The sequence below is a fragment of the Akebia trifoliata genome, chromosome 4 (genome assembly GCF_017979445.1).
Source record: "Akebia trifoliata isolate Shusen 1 chromosome 4, ASM1797944v1, whole genome shotgun sequence".
NCBI classification, from domain to species: domain Eukaryota; kingdom Viridiplantae; phylum Streptophyta; class Magnoliopsida; order Ranunculales; family Lardizabalaceae; genus Akebia; species Akebia trifoliata.
This window is the reverse complement of record NC_141378.1, coordinates 43,875,893-43,895,499: the sequence shown is the minus strand read 5'-3', so window position 1 is coordinate 43,895,499 and position 19,607 is coordinate 43,875,893. Positions and strand designations below refer to the sequence as shown.

At 35.7% G+C, this 19,607-nt stretch overlaps 1 protein-coding gene across 2 annotated transcripts; it reads right to left on the bottom strand.

Moving 5' to 3' along the window:
* Positions 1-507: 507 nt before the first annotated feature.
* Positions 508-18,556, bottom strand: LOC147405156 (proline--tRNA ligase, cytoplasmic-like). 2 transcript variants are annotated; one of them, XM_086441373.1, is made up of 14 exons: positions 18,466-18,556; positions 13,635-13,701; positions 9,798-9,881; positions 9,617-9,702; positions 9,370-9,462; positions 8,724-8,840; positions 8,020-8,207; positions 7,422-7,488; positions 6,848-6,970; positions 6,581-6,733; positions 2,801-3,085; positions 2,087-2,305; positions 1,058-1,151; positions 508-915 (listed from the first exon to the last, which is right to left on the bottom strand). In XM_086441373.1, the coding sequence occupies exons 3-14, from the start codon at positions 9,841-9,843 to the stop codon at positions 851-853; spliced, it is 1,536 nt and encodes a 511-aa protein (XP_086297499.1). In that variant the 5' UTR covers positions 9,844-9,881; positions 13,635-13,701; positions 18,466-18,556; the 3' UTR covers positions 508-850. The 2 variants fall into 2 exon arrangements, with proteins under 2 accessions (XP_086297499.1, XP_086297500.1); XM_086441374.1 differs by having other exon boundaries at positions 9,798-9,857; positions 18,466-18,555.
* Positions 18,557-19,607: the final 1,051 nt, after the last annotated feature.

Genomic DNA, 19,607 nt, shown 5'->3' with positions numbered 1-19,607 from the left:
TAGTAGACGCTTGGATGGAATGGAAATAATGTGTTTAGGTGTTTTGCTTGCCCCAGATCTTATATTAGACATGAAAGCCAAAACATTTGAGTTGTTGTCTAGAAGTCTTTTATATGGCCTCATCAATGTGGCCCTCTAAGTCTACACAGTAAATGCTCCAACTCAACCCACCCACAGTATCGAAGCAGTTTTGATTTGAAGTTAATGGCGAAGTATCAAGGGAGCTCAAGACATACATTTCAAGGCCAGTGGTTTGTTCTGCTTTGAAGAAGGATGGGGATGATTGCCTTTGTGTTTGATTGTTTTAATCTAATTTTATTTTTCAAAAAGTTGTTTCTTTCATCTCCTCGCATGTGCCACTTAGACAATAGGCATCTCCAGAGCAGTGACTAACACATTCCATAGACATGTAAACATGGATCATCAGGGCCACTTGAGGTGATAATAATGGCAAGTTAGGCACATAAAATGCACAATTGATTGGTGGCCATTATAAGTCTCAAATAATTCTTCAAACTTCAAGGTAATAGTAAGTGTAATTATAGTCAAAACCCATAAAAATAAAAATAAAAAGTGTAATTGTAGCCACCAATTAAGATGGAAACCGTATGCAGTCGTTCAATCATTATACAAACTCCAAGGTATATCGAGCATTCTTCAGGGAAACAAGTGTAATTGTAGTCACCAATTCAGATGAAAACCCATGATTCAAAAATTTCAATCATTTTTATATTTTCTGTCCGTTGAGTCAAAAATATATAGGGAGATAGAGAGATGTAGCATTGTTCCGTTGCAGACACGAACATCGGCCCTGCAGTGTATGTTCTATCCAGGCGATTGTGTGCTACAGTTAGTAGCTCCTGCCCCAGTAAGTCCACTTCCTTGCAGGCTTTCCCGAGGCAAAGCAAAGTGTTCCTGCCAAGAAGAGTGCAACACATTCTGCTTAGAGCACACAAAAATACTGAAAAAAGACATTGAAATCCAACAAATGACAACCCAACCAAAGGAAGAATCCATAAATCCCAGTGAAAGAAAATGAAAATTATAGAAACACTACCTTCTGGAAGTTCAGGCTGATCGAAAGGGGTGCATAGGGTCTTGGCTGCTCCCATCTCACCCTTGGTCCGTGCCTTCACATCTTTTTCAACTTCCTAGAAGACAGAGAAACATATAAACTTTGACGAATGAACAGCAAACAGAAGAATTAAACAGCAAAAAAAAATCTGGGATTTTTTTAAGTGATAAAAGTTCTAGAAAGGTTTACAATGATATAAATCAACTATAATTCACCATATCAAACTAAGAATGATACAGAATCCAATAAATATATAGGCAGATCACCCCAAAAGCCAGAAGATGCTACTTGTCATCAACGCCTTATCCTAAAGATTGGGGTCAGCTAAACAGACCTTATTTCTCCATTCAAGTCTGTCCATCCAAAGCCATGCCTTCTGTTATTGGAAGTCTCTTCATATTTATTTTATTCATTTCTAAGGAATTTTGAATAATTCCAACATCATTAATTTCATTTTTCCATGACCTCCAAAATATAACTTGGGGGCAAAACTGGTTTCGTTAATGAGACAAGCTGAAAATATTTCCAACTCCATTAACTTCTTTATTCCATGACCTACAAATATAACTAGGGAGCAAAATTGATTTTATTAGTAAGACAATAGAGATGATCACAACCCAAGACAAATTTTGTAATACTTCCAAGCTAGAACAAAACTGACAATTCGAGGTACAAATGAAAATTGAAGGTTCATGGGACAATCATTAAGAAAAGGAAGTACTGAAACTGGAAACTGTTCGAAAAAATAAAAAAAGCTGACGAAGACTCATGTTCACATAAGAAAATTGACTGCAAATGGAAAGGCAACACTGCAACAAGTTAGAACGGCGTAGAAATCAGTCAAAATTCTTCTTAAAGTTGTCAAACCAAAAAAGATGATGCAAATAGTAAGTGCTGGTGATGACATCTCCACCAATAACCATAAACGATGCTAACTAAAAGCATGATCTATCACAATATAAAATGTTAAGAAGTACTCAACCATTTATGATGTAATGATGAAAAACATACCTCCTCGTCACACCAAGGGGCAAGGATCATTTTCTTCTCATTAAGAGCTGTGGTGAATTCTTCCCAAGTCTTTGCAACCTTAATGCAGGCATCTCTTTTTTGCCTTGCAACATTAAGAAGGCTTTGTTGAATATCATCCAAGATATCTTTAACTTTATCCACCAAATCGGAAGTTGGAATGTCCATTTTAGATGAATTGTCACGACGGACAACACGCACCTGTGAATAAATTGAATATAACTAGTTCTTAGAGGACACTGTATAGGACCTAACAGTAAACACAAGTACAGGGACAAGTGCAACAAAATCATAATGTTCTGAGTGTCGACAAATCATGAATGCAAACTGTAATTAAAAAAAAAAATACAACTGTTTTGTCACTTGGGTCCACAACCTATTATGCAACGAAAATTTGTCTAAGGCACTCTGGAACTTTCATAAAAAATTTCAATAAATATAAAACTTTAGCATCAACTAAAGAGTGTAGAAATCCACAAAAAGAAAATTATAAAAACGAAAAAAAAAAATTCTCAATAAACCTTCCTCAGAGGGTAATGAGATAAAATAAATAAAAAACAGGACATGTAGACAGAGAGTCTAATATTGAGTTGTAACACCATTTGTAACATGTGCACATTAATGCCAACGAGAAAAGAATAACCATTAAGTAGAATACAGGAAAGTTCCTAAAAGATAGTTTAGCTTATAACTTACCTGATTATTAGCCATGTCTTTTGGCCCTATTTCAATCCTCAAAGGAACACCTTTCAATTCCCAGTGTGAGTACTTCCAACCAGGAGAGTAATTATCTCTTAAATCTGCCTCGGCACGGAAACCAGCTTCGCTCAATGTTTTCACAGTCGTGGAGCAGGCATCAAGGATAGCTTGTGTATCAGCATCTTTGTACGGCACAGGAACCACAACAACTTGGACAGATGCAACTTTAGGTGGCAGCACCAAGCCTTTATCATCTCCATGAACCATCACCATCACCCCAATCTGTAGAGAGAAAAACTATTAGCATGAGATTCCTGATACTGCGCCTGTCCACACCCCTTTATTAGAGCTTGTGAAGGTTCAAGTGAGTTCAGTTCCTAGGGTGGGGGAATATTCTGCTGCCCCTGATGAGCCCAATCAGTTAGCCCTGTTTGTACCTTCTTGAGGAAACTCAGGGAGTCAACTCTGGAATTTCTGGGTGGGGGGGCAGTGCTCTTTTCAAGTTGCAGACATTCCTTTGAGCTGGCAGGAAGCTTCAAACCTGGAAAATGAAATGTGGAGGTAGGAACAAGAGAGGGAAATGCTTGTGTGGTTGGTCGTGCAAGTGTCAAATGTGGCAGAAAAATGTGGGATTTGTGCGACAGGGAACCAAGACTTATCCTCTATGATCTTAAAGGTTACTTTTGGGGAGGAAAAGGTGGATTTCCCCATAAGTCTTAATCGATTCCAGAATAGACGAGGTAGTCATCATGTTGCAAATGATAGGCATTGGATGAATGAGGTTTGGGCGGTGGAAGGTGTCTCCAGTAATACGGTAAAAGGTTGGCCAAGGAGGTGGAAAGTTTAGTGAGAGACACCAGTCAGCATCCCCCAAAAGATTTTGGATCGAGGAGAAAACTAAAGGGGCCCCTAAGAGTTCAGTAGTGTTGAAAATCCTTTCTTGGAATACTAGATGTCTAGGAGATAAGAGGAAAAGGGCGTCAGTCAAATCAGTTGTAAGGTTAAACAATCCAGATTTGGTGGTTTTGCAAGAGTCAAAACTGAAGGAATGTAATAAGAGGATTATAAAGGAGCTTTGGAGGGATAAGGTAGGGTGGTGCTGTTTACCATCATTAGGGCCTCGGGGGGATCATAATAATGTGGCAGGAAAGGAAATTGTCGGTGGAGGAAAACTTGATTGGGGCTTTTTCAGTGTCAATTTTGCGAAGATGTATGGAGAGTAATTTTAGTTGGGTGTTCTCGGGAATGTATGGCCCTACAAGGTCAAGCAATCGGAGACAATTCTGGGAGGAGTTAGGTGATTCGAGTGGATATTGGGATAAGTCGTGGTGTATAGGGGGAGATTTTAATGTTGTAAGGTTTTCCTGTGAAAAATTGGGGGGAGGAAGGGTGACGAAGACCATGAAGGATTTTGGAGCATTTGCAAATCGGTTTTCCTTGGACGACTTGCCTCTCCAAGGGAGATCTTTTACTTGGTAGAATAACCAAGAGGTTCCCATTATGTCAAGACTCGATAGGTTTCTTGTGTCGGGCACTTGGGCAGATCATTTTGGAAACCTATCCCATTTCGGAACACCAAGTTTCATCTTTAGAGCAAACCTAAAAACACTCAAAAAAAAAATTAAAGTTTAGAATTTGGAAGAGTGGAGGAGAAGAAGGCAATCCTAGAGGAGATAGATATTCTTGATCAAAAGGAATAACTGCAAAATCTTAACTTGGAAGAGAAGGTGAGGAGAACAAATCGGAAAGCAGAATTTCAAAAGGTTGCTTTGATGGAAGAAGTGTGTTGGAAACAAAAGTCAAGGACAAAATGGTTAAAAGAAAGAGATAATAACACTCAATTCTTTCATAAGGTGGCAAACGTGAGGAATAAGGTTAATTTTATTAGAGGTTGGAGGTCAATGGAGAGTGCGTAGAAGGGGAGGAGTTGATTAGGTTGAAGGTAGTGGATTTCTACAAAGATTTGTACAAGGAAAGACATGTGTGTCGTCCTCGGCCGGATCTTTTGGAGTTTGACGTTATATCCGTAGCTCAGAGGGAGTGGTTAGAAAGGAAAATCGAGGAGGAAGAGGTCTACAGAGTGGTGTTAGAGATGAATGGGGACAAGGCTCCAGGGCCCGATGGCTTCACTATGGCTTTTGTCAAATGTTGTTGGAGCACAATATGTGAGGACTTAATGAAGGTCCTGCTGGATCTCCAGGAGAAGAGTTTCTTGGATTCTGGCCTGAATAATACCTTTGTAGCATTGATACCAAAGCACTAAGGCGCCTTGGATGTGGCGAACTTTAGACCGATGAGCTTGGCGTGTTCAACTTACAAAATCATCTCCAAAGTCTTGGCAACAAGACTAAAAGAAGTCCTACCGAGTATCATTAGTCATGAGCAAGGAACCTTTATTAAAGGAAGACAAATCCTCGATGGTGTCCTTATCGCAAATGAATGCATAGATTCAAGATTAAAGGCAGGGTTGTCGGGATTGATGTCTAAGATAGATCTACAAAAAGCTTATGATCATGAACAGTTCTAAATGTTTGAGACAAGGGGACCCACTGTCACCTTTCATGTTCATGTTGCTAGCAGAAGCTTTAGGAAGCATGGTTATTTACAAAAAGTTTTTTATCACGTTAATTGAAACTTTTTGAGGTATATGATGGGGAGGATGGGTTTTGGTGGAAGGTGGATAGAGTGGATAATGAAGTGTGTCTCTTCAACATCATCCTCGATTCTCATTAACTGGAGTCCGGTAGGTCATTTTAACAGCTCTAGATGTTTGAGATAAGGGGACCCGCTGTCACCTTTCATGTTCATGTCGGTAGCAAAAGCTTTAGGGGGGGGGGGGGGGGTCAATGACTTTGTATTTAAATGGGACTACTTATGTGCTAGTTAACTGCGCACTTCCTTAGTTTCTTGTTTTGTTTATTAATCTGTTGTATTATGGCTAGTCAACTCAACCAGTCCTTTTCTTTAAATAAAATGGTTCTACTTATCCCAAAAAAAAAAAACATACCCTAACAATCAAGAGTTATTTCAGTAAACATAACTACCTCAATAATATATATTTTTCTTATAGGTGGCATAACTACCCCATTACAAAGTAATTTCAGTTCAAAAACAAATTTGACACATCGAAGTGATCCAATTGTATTTGTCGTTTCAACATCTTTTTTTTGGGTCATTAACAATAAGTAAGCAACAGATTTTCTCATCCTTCATCCTTAAAATTGCACAAGGATGACGAACCGATAACAAAGTTCAGGGAAAATGATGCAGATGTTATTGAGGGTTGATCCTAAACAAGTCTCAAATATCAATTTCAGTCGGCTAGTTCCAAACTAGACTCAAGAAAGGAAGAAAATTCTTCAAACACTAGCTAATCAGATAAGCCCTAAAACTCAAGCCTACTTTACTAATTCTAATAAAACTGAACAAAGAAGATAACACTTGCCTATAATAAATATAATTCTTAAAACCATAAATATCCAAAAGAAAACCCCATTTTTTCTAAAATAGTAATTCCAAAGTTACATAAAAATAGTAAAAATGAAGTTGCCATAAAGGTGAAATTGTGAGTAACGATGAATATTATATAACACATTCACTATTTATAGTAAAAAATGCGTTATCCTAAGAATAGTAGATTAGATAATCTTATGGAGATTCCTTCTAGCATTTCTCTTGCAGACCCACCTCTTCTTCGTATAGGTTTGCTGCAGTGTTTCTGCACTTATTACACAAGTTAATTTCCCTCAAATACAAACTATAGCATAAAATTATTACCGTGCGAGTGCTGTATGCCCAAGAATTCTGCCACACCATACCCTTTTCTCCCTTTTCATTCTCAAAGTTTATCTCAAACATTTTTGCAAAATTTTGACCAAGGCAGTGTGAGGTAGCACCTTGTATCCCACGACCAGTATTAGGTATAAAAGCCTGAAAAGCGAAGTAAAATATAGAATATAAGACAATAGAAAAAGTTTCATTCAAGCACCAATAAGTAGGTAGTGGACTCTTCCCAGAAATAAATAAATTCATCATATGTGTCACCTCAACACTTGTTGTATAAAGCCCACCAGCAAACTTTTCCAGCTCACTTTTCTTCCCCTTTACTACTGGGATTGCCAGAAATTCTTCATATATCCTTCGGTAGAGTTCCAAAATTTCAAGAACCTGATGAATGTGCATTCATTTTAGCACTAGTAAATTTAAAAAAAAAAAAAAAAAAAAAAAAAATGCAAAAAAGAATGGCCATTTTGAATGGCACACAAATGCTACAAAGATCAGATAGGCGATGGCTATAAGAAATCACTGAAAATTGGAAATCCTAGTCAATGGATATGGTGAACACCGATGGATGTTAAAGAAATCCCTAATGATACAATGCAGACATAGTGTCACGTTGTCACCTCCTTCTCATGGAAAATAAATTATTGTTTAACAAAAAAATAAAATATAAAACTCTGCAATGGCTATAGAAAACAGAATAAAGAAGCCTAGCTCCATTTCCCACAGTCTTTAACTATGAACTGCCATGATGCTCTGCGCAAATAAATGGGAACCATAAAGATAATAAAAGGAACCAAAAAAAAAAAAGAGAACTGCAAGCGTGTAAAACCTATACCTCTTCATCGGCTTCCATCTTTGTGGCAAAAGCTGTATGCCCTTCTTGCCAGAGAAACTCACGACTCCTATAATTATGAAACATAAAAATGTCCATAAATGGCATAAATGCCTAAAAATGATCATGTAAATAGATAACACGATTTCTATAGCTAGACATTGTTATCAAATGAGATCCTTTAAATTGATGAACTCACCAAGAAAGTATTAATAGTAGTTGGAACATATTCCAAATAACGATGATTGTCAATTGTCAATTAATTAGGAGAAAACTGTTCAATATCACAAGATTAGCACCAATAAATTCATGTAAAATACTCTCGTTCATATATCACCCTTCCCCCTATCTTCTCTTGGATGGTGTTCCCTCTTATAAAGGGTATCTCAGTCAAATTAATTTAGATTAATTACCAGTGACTTTTACATGCTGTACCCTTGTGAAAAATCAAGTTAGCATGTAGAATATTAAAGATGATTGATTAAATTGATTGGATAAAATATCAGGTGAAGAATTTGCATTTTCATCTTGGTGATGAATATTTGCAAAAATTCATGTAAATTTATGTCTTTAAAGGTTAACATAGGGCAGAGCACAATACCTGATAAAAGGAGTAGGATTGCTGAACTCCCAACGAACAACATTGCACCACTGGTTAAGCTTCAAAGGTAAGTCTCGGTGTCCCCTTATCCATTTCGAATAATACGGGTACATGACTGTCTCACTTGTAGGACGAATTGCTATAGGCACCTCTAAGTCAGTATCTCCAGACTTTGTAACCCAAGCAACCTAAGAAATCACAAGAACACAGCAGTGAGTAACTCGGGGCCAGCTGCATAAGGTTAAATCAGATTCATTGTTGTCATAATCATCTACAACTTATCCAAATTAGTGGAGTCCGCAACTTCTGTCATTTTACTCTATCAAATTATAACTAAAACACCTAAAAAATGATACATACATGCATACAGATATATATATATATATATATATATATATATATATATGGGAGCGGTTCGTCAGCCCTAAAGTTTGCGAAACATTTTTTGTAAATCACTTTTGATGGGGTTAAAAGTTTTGGAATAGGCTATTTTTTGTGAGGATGATCTCTACGGTGAAGAGATCATCCTCACCAAAAATCAGCCCACTTTTGGTGAGGATGATCCCTACATACATATATATAGCTGAAAGATTACTGAAGCTCAGATATCTTGTAGTTCAAAATGACTAAAACCTTCCATAGTTTTTTTAAGAAAGACAACTATCATAGGGCCACAAATCAAGCCTAAGTGTTCAAATGTTTACCTCTGGAGCAAAACCCTCTATGTGATCCTTCTCCCGTTGTAAAACCCCCGGGGAAACAAAAACGGGGAAGTAGCAATTCTTGATTTTCATCTTCTTTATTTCTGCATCAAAGAAGGTCTGCATATTGACAACATTGCAAAATATTAACATTGGAAAGACAAAAGCAAAACTACTCTTTCTCCTCGTCGTCTACACCTTATCCTGTGTACTGGAATCAGCTAAATGACTCCTTTTTTAGCCAAACAAAGCAACTCTGACGCTAAATATGTTGGCCAATAAAAAGGCCAGAAAATGGAATCATAGAAAACACAAATGTAAGTTTGGGTATTGACAACATAATTTTTGGTAGTCAACAAACATGTAAAATTTTACAAACATAAAGAGCCTATTCTAGAGAGATAATAAACCATTGCTTAATACCACATGAATGATTCACATAAACATATAAAAGCATGAACAAACACTTCAAGATACTTCTAGGGGAAAAAACACTTCAAGGTGAAAATGAAGATTCAACGGATTTATCTATAACATAACTAGTCCATCTCTAACTAGCTTGCCAGAGAATACATACAAAACATTGGAAGGAAAATATATTTGCCATTAATAAAAAATAAAATAAAAAAAAGATCCAATGCATACTTACTTGCATAATTTCCCAAATTGACATTGTCCATGGCCTAAGAATATAACAGCCAGAGATGTCATAGTATTCGATCATTTCACCACTGACAACCACCTAAACAAGCCAAGGATCAGGAAAACAGAAAACAGAAAACAGAGTCTAACTTGGTCAAGTACAGAACATAATCTCTTTTTCAGGTATTTTTCCTACATTTGAGCTACTTTGAAAAACCCAATCTGTGCTCACATAATAAGGTAATAATAGATACCTCGGAATACCATTCCCCAAAATTCCCATCCTTCTTATTGGATAGACCAAGACCAGTCTCCTTCTTCACCTCCTTCTTTTTACCCTCTGAAAATTTGAACAATTTAGCATTAAAGCAGAAGGAAATCTATCAGACTAACACTTTAAAGGGAAAGGGACGTGGAAGTGAAAGTGAAACTCACTGCTCTTTGCATTGGTATTCGATTTCTTTGCCTCCGTATCAGCCATGTCTTTCAGTTCACCTTGATCAGGCACAAAACCAACAGCTAGAGATAAAAACAACATTTCAGAAATTAAAACTCTAAAAAATAAAAAATAAAAAAAATGAAAGAATGCAATACTTTTTTTTTTTTAATAAGAAAATTATTATTGATGAGAGGACAAGAAGTCCTCGAAAGAAAGGAACAAACAGACCACAAAAACAAGCAAGACACAATCACTCCCTAATTACATAATCCCATCTAAACATAAAATCTTCAAAAAAGAACCCCCTAAACTCCTTAAATTGCTTGCACCAAAAGAAGAGCAAACCAACGATGTTAAAAAGAAGCTTCTGCATGTTACTTTCAGTGCCATCAAAGGTGCGCATACTCCTCTCTTTTCACGAACCCTAACAAATAGCAAAAGGCGTTAGCTTCCAAAGAATCTTCAACCTACCAGAGAAGGATGGGAATTTCCAACCAAAAAGAAGAGAAACAAACGAGCCAGGAAGACACCAAGAGACCTTATATAAAGAGAGAAAGTATGACTAGACAAGAAAAGTCACCTCACAGTGAATAAGAACATGGTCCACATACTTACCATGGACTCTACACATGCAACAAAAGTCAATACCTCTCCACACGCCACCCATAAGGAAGTCTACTCAGCCTAGTCTCCCAACCAAAAGGATCCTCCCCGAACTTAGCTACTATCAGTTTCCTCCAAAGTTCCTTTTTTTCAACTCCAATGTGCCAAACCCACTTCCCCAACAAAGCTTTATTGACAGATTTAAACCTCCTAATCCCAAGGCCACCCAACTTTTTAAACCGGCATATTAGCTTCTAATTCACCAGATGAAATTTACGATTACCATGCCTATCATTCCAACGGAAATCCCTCACCAATTTTTCCAGTTGATTTTCAGTCTTGCTAAGCAAACTGAAAAGCAATAAAAATGAATGGGAATACTATAAAAGTTACTCTTGATCAACGTCAATTCCCCCCCTTTCGAGAGATACTTAGATTTCCACGACCCTAGTCTCCTCCTAACCCTTTCCACAATCATCTTCCAAGGCGCAACAGATTTATACGCAACACCCAAATAAGAGCAAGACAACGAATCAACATGACAACCTAAGAAATTTTCCCAAGCCTCGATATCAAGAACATCACCAATAGCATGGATTTTGCTCTTGCTCAAATTGATAGGGAGACCAGACACTGCCTCAAACCAACTGAGCAACCCTCAAAGAAAGCACACCTGGCTAAGAGAAGCATCCAAAAAAAACAAGCATGTCATCAGCAAACTGTAAATGGGTAACTTTAGGCCCAAGGTTGAATACCCCAAACCCAAACAATGCACCTAGCACGGTGGCTCAAAGGAACATCCTACCCAAAGCTTCAACCACGATATTAAACAAAAGCAGGAAAAATGGATCACCTTGCCTTAACCCTTTAGTGCTTCTAAAATAACCAGTCGGGCTACCATTGACCAAGATGGAGAAGGAGGCGGAAGACACATTTTCTCATCCAAGCAATCCACTTCTCGCGAATCCCCATGCAATGCAAAAGATAAAAAGAAAGCTCCAATTGACATGATCATAGGCTTTTTCAATATCCACTTTAGACATCAGACATGACTTCCCTGAATTCCTCTGAAATCAACGCACTCATTGGCCACCAACAATCCATCCAAGATTTGTAATGCGGAACGCAAATCAAATCAACCGTCAAGAGTTCCGATGGAAAATTTGTAATTATTTAGGTTTCCACTTATTTAGGTCTAGATTTATTGATTGGGATTATTTTAAATTATTTATTTATTTAGTTTTCTGTTTTAAGATTTTAATTTTATATTTTTAGGACTTATTTTCATGTTTTATTGGCCTATGGTCTTAATATAATATTTAGGGGTAGTTTATTTTTTATTTAAGTTTATTAGGGTTGAAAAATTAGGAGAGAGAAAGTTACAAAAATTAGATTTATTTATTTGGTATTTTAGTTTGACTATGATTTTTAGATTTATTTTATTTATATAGATTGTATTAGGATTTTTTTTATCAATGAACCATGAAGATTTTGATGAATAAAGAATGAGTTTCTTTCATGGAGTGAAGTGAGTTCTCCACCATTCTTAGTGTGATTCTAAAAAACCCTTGGTGTAGTTACAATGTTCTATCTTTCTATCCCTTTCTTTTTTTTTCTTCTAATCTTTATTTTTCTTTACTATTCTTCTATTTTTCTTGATTTTCTTGATTCTTGAAACCCCTTTCTTGATTCTTGATTCTTGAAACCTACAAACCTCAATCCTTAATCATTTTCTTACCTTACAAACCTTTAACCATTTTCTCTATCCTACAATAATTAAAATAAAATTTTCATTTTAACTTTTGGGTTTACCCAATCCTATCCTAAATCCTTAACCCAATCACCAACCAGATTTCCCTAAATTTCTTAAATTCTCCATTTTCTTTTCTCCCCTCATTGTCTTGCATCAATTTGTCTCCCTTTAATAAAGGCCCCCTACCCATTACAAATGACCTTAGGAATGACCACTTTGAGCCTTAAAGCAAAGATCTTCGCCAAAATCTTATACGCGGAAGAAACCAAATTAATAGGCCTAAAGTCTCTCCATTCCTCCGCCCCGTCAATCTTAGGAATTAGTGTGATGAATGTGGAATTGAAGCAATAATCTAAAAAACAATCCTCATAAAAGTCTCTAATAGCCAGCATCAAATCCTTCTTAACCACCTCCCAACACAACTTATAGAAATCCATTGTAAAACCGTCGGGGCAGAGCGCCTTGACACTATTCATGCTTTCAATGGCTATAAACACCCCCTCCTCACCAAAAGGACTTTCCAGCCACTCCTTATCTCTTTTCAAAATTGGGTCAAAGTCCAAATTATCCACAAGGGGTCTATCCTCACACTCTTCCCAGTAGAGATGCTAACAGAACTCCACTACAGAGTCCCTAATGTTCTCCTCATCCTCAAGAATCCTATATCCTCGACCACAACCCTCCCAACGAAATTACGTTTATTATGGGAGTTGGCAACTCGATAGAAAAACTTAATGTTATTATTCCCTTCTTCTAGCCATCTCACTCTCGCATTGTGCTTCCAACAAGGCAACTTTTTTCAACATAACACTTAACTTTGATACCAACATATGCCAATACATCTTGAATTATCAGCAATACATTTAACATTTTAAAAAAGTCGACATAACTTACCATACTGACCAAATTAAAATTAACCAATAAATCAGTTTTGTTTGTATCAAACAATGATATAAACCCAATGATAAATAATTCAGAACATTGGCAGACTACAATAAATTCAATTTACAAGTTTCCAAAAACACAACACAAAAACTACTATTGCACTTTATCTAAAATATAATGATCACTATAGATAAAATCACATTATTCAAAGAAATGAACTGGATAAAGTTATTAAATGTTTCAATTAAAGCGGAAACCAAGCAACTTTTTAACACAAAATCCCTTGCAGAATGGAAAACTACACATAACCCATGCATCTAATCATTGAACTCAATAAATGTTTCTTTGTGTTTCAAATTTGATACGATCCAGTTCTGGACAGGCAAAATTACGTTAATTCACAGTATCTATTCGATGAATGAGGTCAAGTTTTCGAAGATTACAGATTAGAGGGAATAGTAACAACACAGACAAACCAAACACTCTCGAATGAAACTATAACTACTTGAATTAGCAAAAAATTATAGAATGAAATCAGAGGTGCTTTATTAATTAGAGGAAATAAAAAACAGAGGAGATAAATCTAACGTACCAGTTTCAGATTTCTCTCTTTCTCCTTCAAACCTTCTTCTACAACGAATAAGAACACAAAATAATCCCTAAAATGAAATCCAGACAACCGTGTTAGGAGACAAGAGAAAAAGTCCAAAGACGGGCACACATATAGAAACATTTTTTATACCTAGTCCAAACTCCATACCGAAAGAAGGAGAAAGATATATATATATATATATATAGAGAGAGAGAGAGAGAACGAGAGCCAAAAACCTAACTTAGCGTAATATTTAAATAATGGACTTTTCTAGTTCAGGCTCTCGTCAACATGACTTCTGTGATTTGAGGGGAAAAAAAGGCAAATGTCATAGAGATTAATTCTTAGGGATACACATTTTCCTAGGGAAACATTGCTCTAGAGAATCCCTATTATCCCAATGGTCATGCTGATGGAGACTCTCAACACATGGGTTGAGGCTAGCATTTTCCTTTTACTTACGAATTATGCAAGTCAAAACCTAAGGCCTAATGGGGACATAAATCCGGGCCAACTCAGGTCCAAAACAAGCTGAGACTGATAGCCCATTAACAATTTATGCCCATTAATACGTAACTTGATAACGGGTTTAAACTTTAAACGGTCATACCACTCTAAAATTTTGTGAATTAATTGAAGTAAAATAAGAAATAAAGCTTTTAATTTCTTTTGCTGCTACTTTTATTAATCTTACAATTTAATTTCAATTGAAAATTTGATGTTTTTTCTTTCATTTTCATTCCAAATCCCAAAATGTTAAAAATGAATGTTTCGCATGGCGCTTGAAAGATTTTGTTCTTTTTATTCTAATGGAATCAGGTTTAAATCAATTTTTGGAAAATAGGTTTTTTTTCCCCCCTTTTTTCAACAGAAACATTAGATAGATAATTTTGGTTTGATTATTAGAAAAACCCAAGATTTGAAGCACACCTATCTGTAAGATCAAAAACAACATTTAGACCACACAACATTTAATGTTTTGGTTTTTTATTCATTGTGGCTATGGGTTTTTGTTCCCTTTAAAACTTGGAGTCTGTTGGTGCATTACTGATGCCTGCTAGAATTAATGTGTTGGAATGATCAAAGAAAGATAATTTTATTGCTCTGCTGTAGTATTCTAAACTGAGAACAACTGGGGAAGGAAGAACTAAGGTTGAACATGATTCGGTTTGGTTCAAATTGGGGGCAATATCGGAACCAAATCGAACTTGGTTGGTTCTACAAATTATGAACCGAAATCAAACCACATACATCCTAGCTCCTTTTGTAAACTTAATTGCTGCAAGTTTGCAATGGGTAGTGATAACATATCCTTTGAGGAATTTTTTCAAATAGGTGGTACTTGGTAGTGATTAAAAAAACAATTTTCTAACACAAATACATGAAATTTGAGGTGGAAAATCTGAAACCATTGAAAAAGCATTCACATAAAATCTGAAACTATTGTCAAATAGGTAGTAGTAATTAAAAAAACGAAACAGTTTTCTAACACAAATACATGAAAATTGAGGTGGAAAATCTGAAACCATTGAGAAAGCATTCATATAAAGATCCATTCTACTATTTTTATTTCTTAAAAAAAAAAAAATAGTTAAACTATAATTTTAAGAATTTTAAGATTTACAATAGTAGAAGAGGGAATTTCTCAACCTTATTCTTGAAAAAAGACATAGAACCTTTTCGGACGACAACGATGGATCATTTTTTGGTCAGGGATGATGATGACGATGGCGGTTAGGGTTTCATTCTTAAAAATCGAAAGGTTCTGGCGTTGCGAAGGGAAAGAAGAGAACGAAAGGTTTGTTGTATTTAATTGTTAAATATATGCAGTTCTCAGTTTGGTTTGGTTCAGTTCTAGGACAATCCTGAACCGAAAATCAAACCAAATCACTCGATTTTTCAAAATTTCAATCCGGAAGTGAACCGATTCTCCTAAAAACCGAGGCAAACCAACCCTAACTGCACTGGTTTGATTCTCGATTTGACCCGATCCAATGTGCACCCCTAAACCAAAGAACTATACCATTGTAGAAAGAACAATTTCAACAAGTTAGGCTATGTTTGGATTGAGAGAAGTGGAGAGAAGAGAAACTCAATTTCTCTCCACCATGTTTGGATAGACATGAGAGAACTTGGGACAATTTTGGAATTATAAAATATCTTAAAAAGCGATCTAGGGTCGGAGTTGGAATAATAAAATATTTTAAAAGGGTTTCTCTCCTCTTTTCTCCACTTTTGGAGAGAAAGAAAACTCACATTTTTTTTCTCTCTTCTCTCCAATTATTTTCTCTTCTCTCCCCACTTAACAATCCAAACAAGAGAAATTGAAAGAATCTCATTTATTTTATCTTCTCTTCTCTTCTCTCCATTTTTCTCAATCCAAACACAACATTATGCTATGTTTGGATTGAAAGAGAAGAGGAAAAGAAAGAACCAAGTTTCTCCTATTTGGTTAGCATTCATAAGAGAAGATAAGAGAAATCATTTTTATCAAATGACCATTATACCCTTCATAGTCTAAAGAACAAATTTCTACTTATACGATGATACAAAATATAAACACCTAAACTCATTTATAAAGAATTTGATAAATATTCATCTTCCAACCAAATATCATACGAAGAATTATTTTTAGTCAAATGACTATTATACCCTTCATAGTCTACAAATAACCATTGCACTCTACTAAAGAGTCGATAAATGAGTTGTGTTGTAAGAAATTATTTTTAGTCAAATGACTATTATTCCCATCACTCGTGTAGAAACATGGGTATTGTCACTAATAGGGCCGAGCCTTGCAAGCCCAAAATCAGAGAGCTTTGGATGATACCCTTCGTCTAGAAGGATATTGGATGATTTTAAGTCCCTATAAATAACAGGAGGGTTTGCTTTATCATGCAAATACTCCAAACCCTTAGTAGCACCGACTGCAATCTTCATTCTTGTATTCCAGTCCAACGGCTCCTTATCGGGTGGAAGATCTAAATATTGAAGGTCAATTAAGTCATCTAGTAGATATATAAAGCTTCACTAATCTCATTAGAACTTGATATTTCTTAACAAAGAGTAAGAGCATCAACATAAGTGATTCCCCAAGTCATCCAAGAAAATACAGCTAATTTACAATGTGAATTCAAATAAAAGGGTATGCTGTTCTAACACAATCAAAGTAATCTCCTCACTAACATGATAGTCTTAAGTTAAAAAGTGTTGAAGCATTCAAAGAATAAACATACTAATTATCCATTTCATGCTCTTCTCTATAAATAAAAAACTGTTACCAATAAGGGTAGGTTAGTTGTATAATATTACTCTTCTTCTACGCATCTGAAACAGTAGAAGACGATAATAAGCTAGGGTTTGTAATGCTTTTGTCGCATCATTTGTTCTCCACATAATACCGAGAAATGATCCAAACAGTATGCTATCTCTGTGAGAGTTCAAGTCCACTTCACATCCTTGCAGACCATGCCATCCTGAATGGATGATAATAGGACTAAAATTGTCCAGGTCCTGCATATCAAATCCATTTGGTTTTAAGAATCTTTACATGTATAAACTCTCCAAGTCTTCTCCTACTTGTAAGTCGTAACTATCCATATCTCCATTTTGTGACCCAACCCTGTTAGAGTGGCCTTCCCGATCCATGATACTTAGATACCTTCAATCTGCCTAACATACCCACCTCGACACAATTTGATACCAAATACTGCATAAATACTTCTAAGTACAATCTTCTCATTTCCTATTTACTATTAGTTATACTTATATTCCTAAGTTTTACCAATTTTCTTGTTTGTCTTGTCAACAAAAATATGACAATGCACCAGACTACTTGAGTTTATGATGTGCTCTATAACCTCAAGAAGAACCATTGGCAATATACTACCTAGTTCAATGACAGCCAAACCATAATAACATCAGTATGACGAGCTCCTATATCATAGAATTGCTCTATCACATCCCAAAGACTACTTTAGATTATCTCAAACTATGGGTATGCCATAGCCATGGAGATGGTACATCCAGAAAATGCACTTCCTATGAAGACAAGGTTGGCATTCGTGGTGTTCAAATTCTTCAACCTATAGATGAAAAAAACCCAACAAAAGCTTATGCAGAACATAAATTCTCCACCAACATATGCACATAAGGTGCACGCATTTGTTACGATGTGTTAGAAAAAGGTGCATGAAACCACACAATCTCCAAATCTCATTTGATATAACTTACAAAATTAGCTATAAAAAGTCCACCTTCAAAAGTAGTGATCTTTTTTTTAGATCTCATCAGTTGAAGAGAGCCTTCACTGATACCAAATCAGCAATCTGTTTTATTAAGCAAAACCCAAATCTCTAGACTCTTAACTACAAATTCCCAACCACCAAACACTCATAAACCTCCAAAATCTACAGAAAAGAAATTCAAACCCAAATCAACAAACACGTTTTTAAGCACAACCCAGATTACCAAACACAATTTTGGGGAAAAGCTAGATCACCTCAACTGGTACAGAATCGCACAAATCTAAAGAAAGTGACTAAATTCCAAAACTTTCAGGAACAAATGCAGCAAACCCAGACCATCAAAATGGGGAGAGAGAAAAACACGAAGGCTCAAAATCCTGCAACCTTACCTACATCTCTTTTGGTCAGAGCTCTAACAGCTATGAATGATGTTTGAAAAATTCTGGTCGAATTCTCATGAAATTTCTTCTTCTCTCCAGAACAACAATATTGAACCCATATTATTTGATAATTTATACTATTGGTTTTTGAAAGAAAAAAACAGAAGAAGGAGAGAGAGAGAGGGAGGGAGAGAGAGATGATACCTCGGGTCGTCTCCTACTTGAGGCGTCTCTTACGCGAGGTCGCCACCTTCGTTCCGCATCTCTAGGGTTTCTGAAATGAGATTAAATTTGTTTTTTTTTTGCTTGGGTGTAAGTAGCAATAGTTGGCTTGCCAATATTATCTACCTTTGAAAATAAATCAGATTAAATTTGTTTATTTACTTGGGTGTAAGTAAGAATAGCGGCATGCCAATATAATATATTTTTAAAAATAATGAGGGACAAACTTTAAATGTAAAAATTCTTTCTCTTCTCTTCTCTTTCCTCCTCATCTCTCTATTTTTGGAGAGAATAAAATTTGACATTTTTTTCCTCTTCTTCACCTCAGTTTCTTTCTCTCCTCACTTAACAATCCAAATAGGAAAAATAAAGAGAAAATTGCATATTTTCTCTTGAAAAATGCTGAAATGACACAAAACGAATATATAAAAATGACAAAATTGATAGGGTGGTGCGCACATAACCGATAATACTTTTTACTTGTATCTCACAAAAAAGGCATCTATGGTAATGTGCACGACACCCCATCATTTTGTCACCTTTGTGTCATCTCAGTACAACTCTTTTCTCTTCTCTTCTCTCAATCCAAACATAATCTTCTTACAAGTAAATAAAAAAATCACTATAAAACAAGACATTTTATGAACAAGTCTCCACAATAAAAATAAAACAGATGGTGATTTACACTAGTTACTTCGGTGATGTGACTCCCAACACCCCCATTTTCTAAAGGGAATTCTCAAATGACACATAACCTCTGATGATAACATATGTCAATACATCTTGAATAATCAACAATACATTTAATGTTTTAAAAATCATTAAAATAAATAAAAATAACTTACCATACAAACTTATAAAATTAAAATTAACCAATAAATCAGTTTTATTGGTATCAAACATTGGTATATACCAAATGATAGGTAATTTAATACATTGGTAGACTACAATAAATTCATTCTAAAGGTTTTCAAAAGCACAACACAAACACTAATATTTCACTTATCTAAAATATTATCATCCCAAGAAATAAAATCACATTATTCAAACAAATGAGCTAGATAAAGTTATTAAAGGTTTTAATTAAAGCGGGAATCAAGCAATTTTTTAACATAAAATCCCCT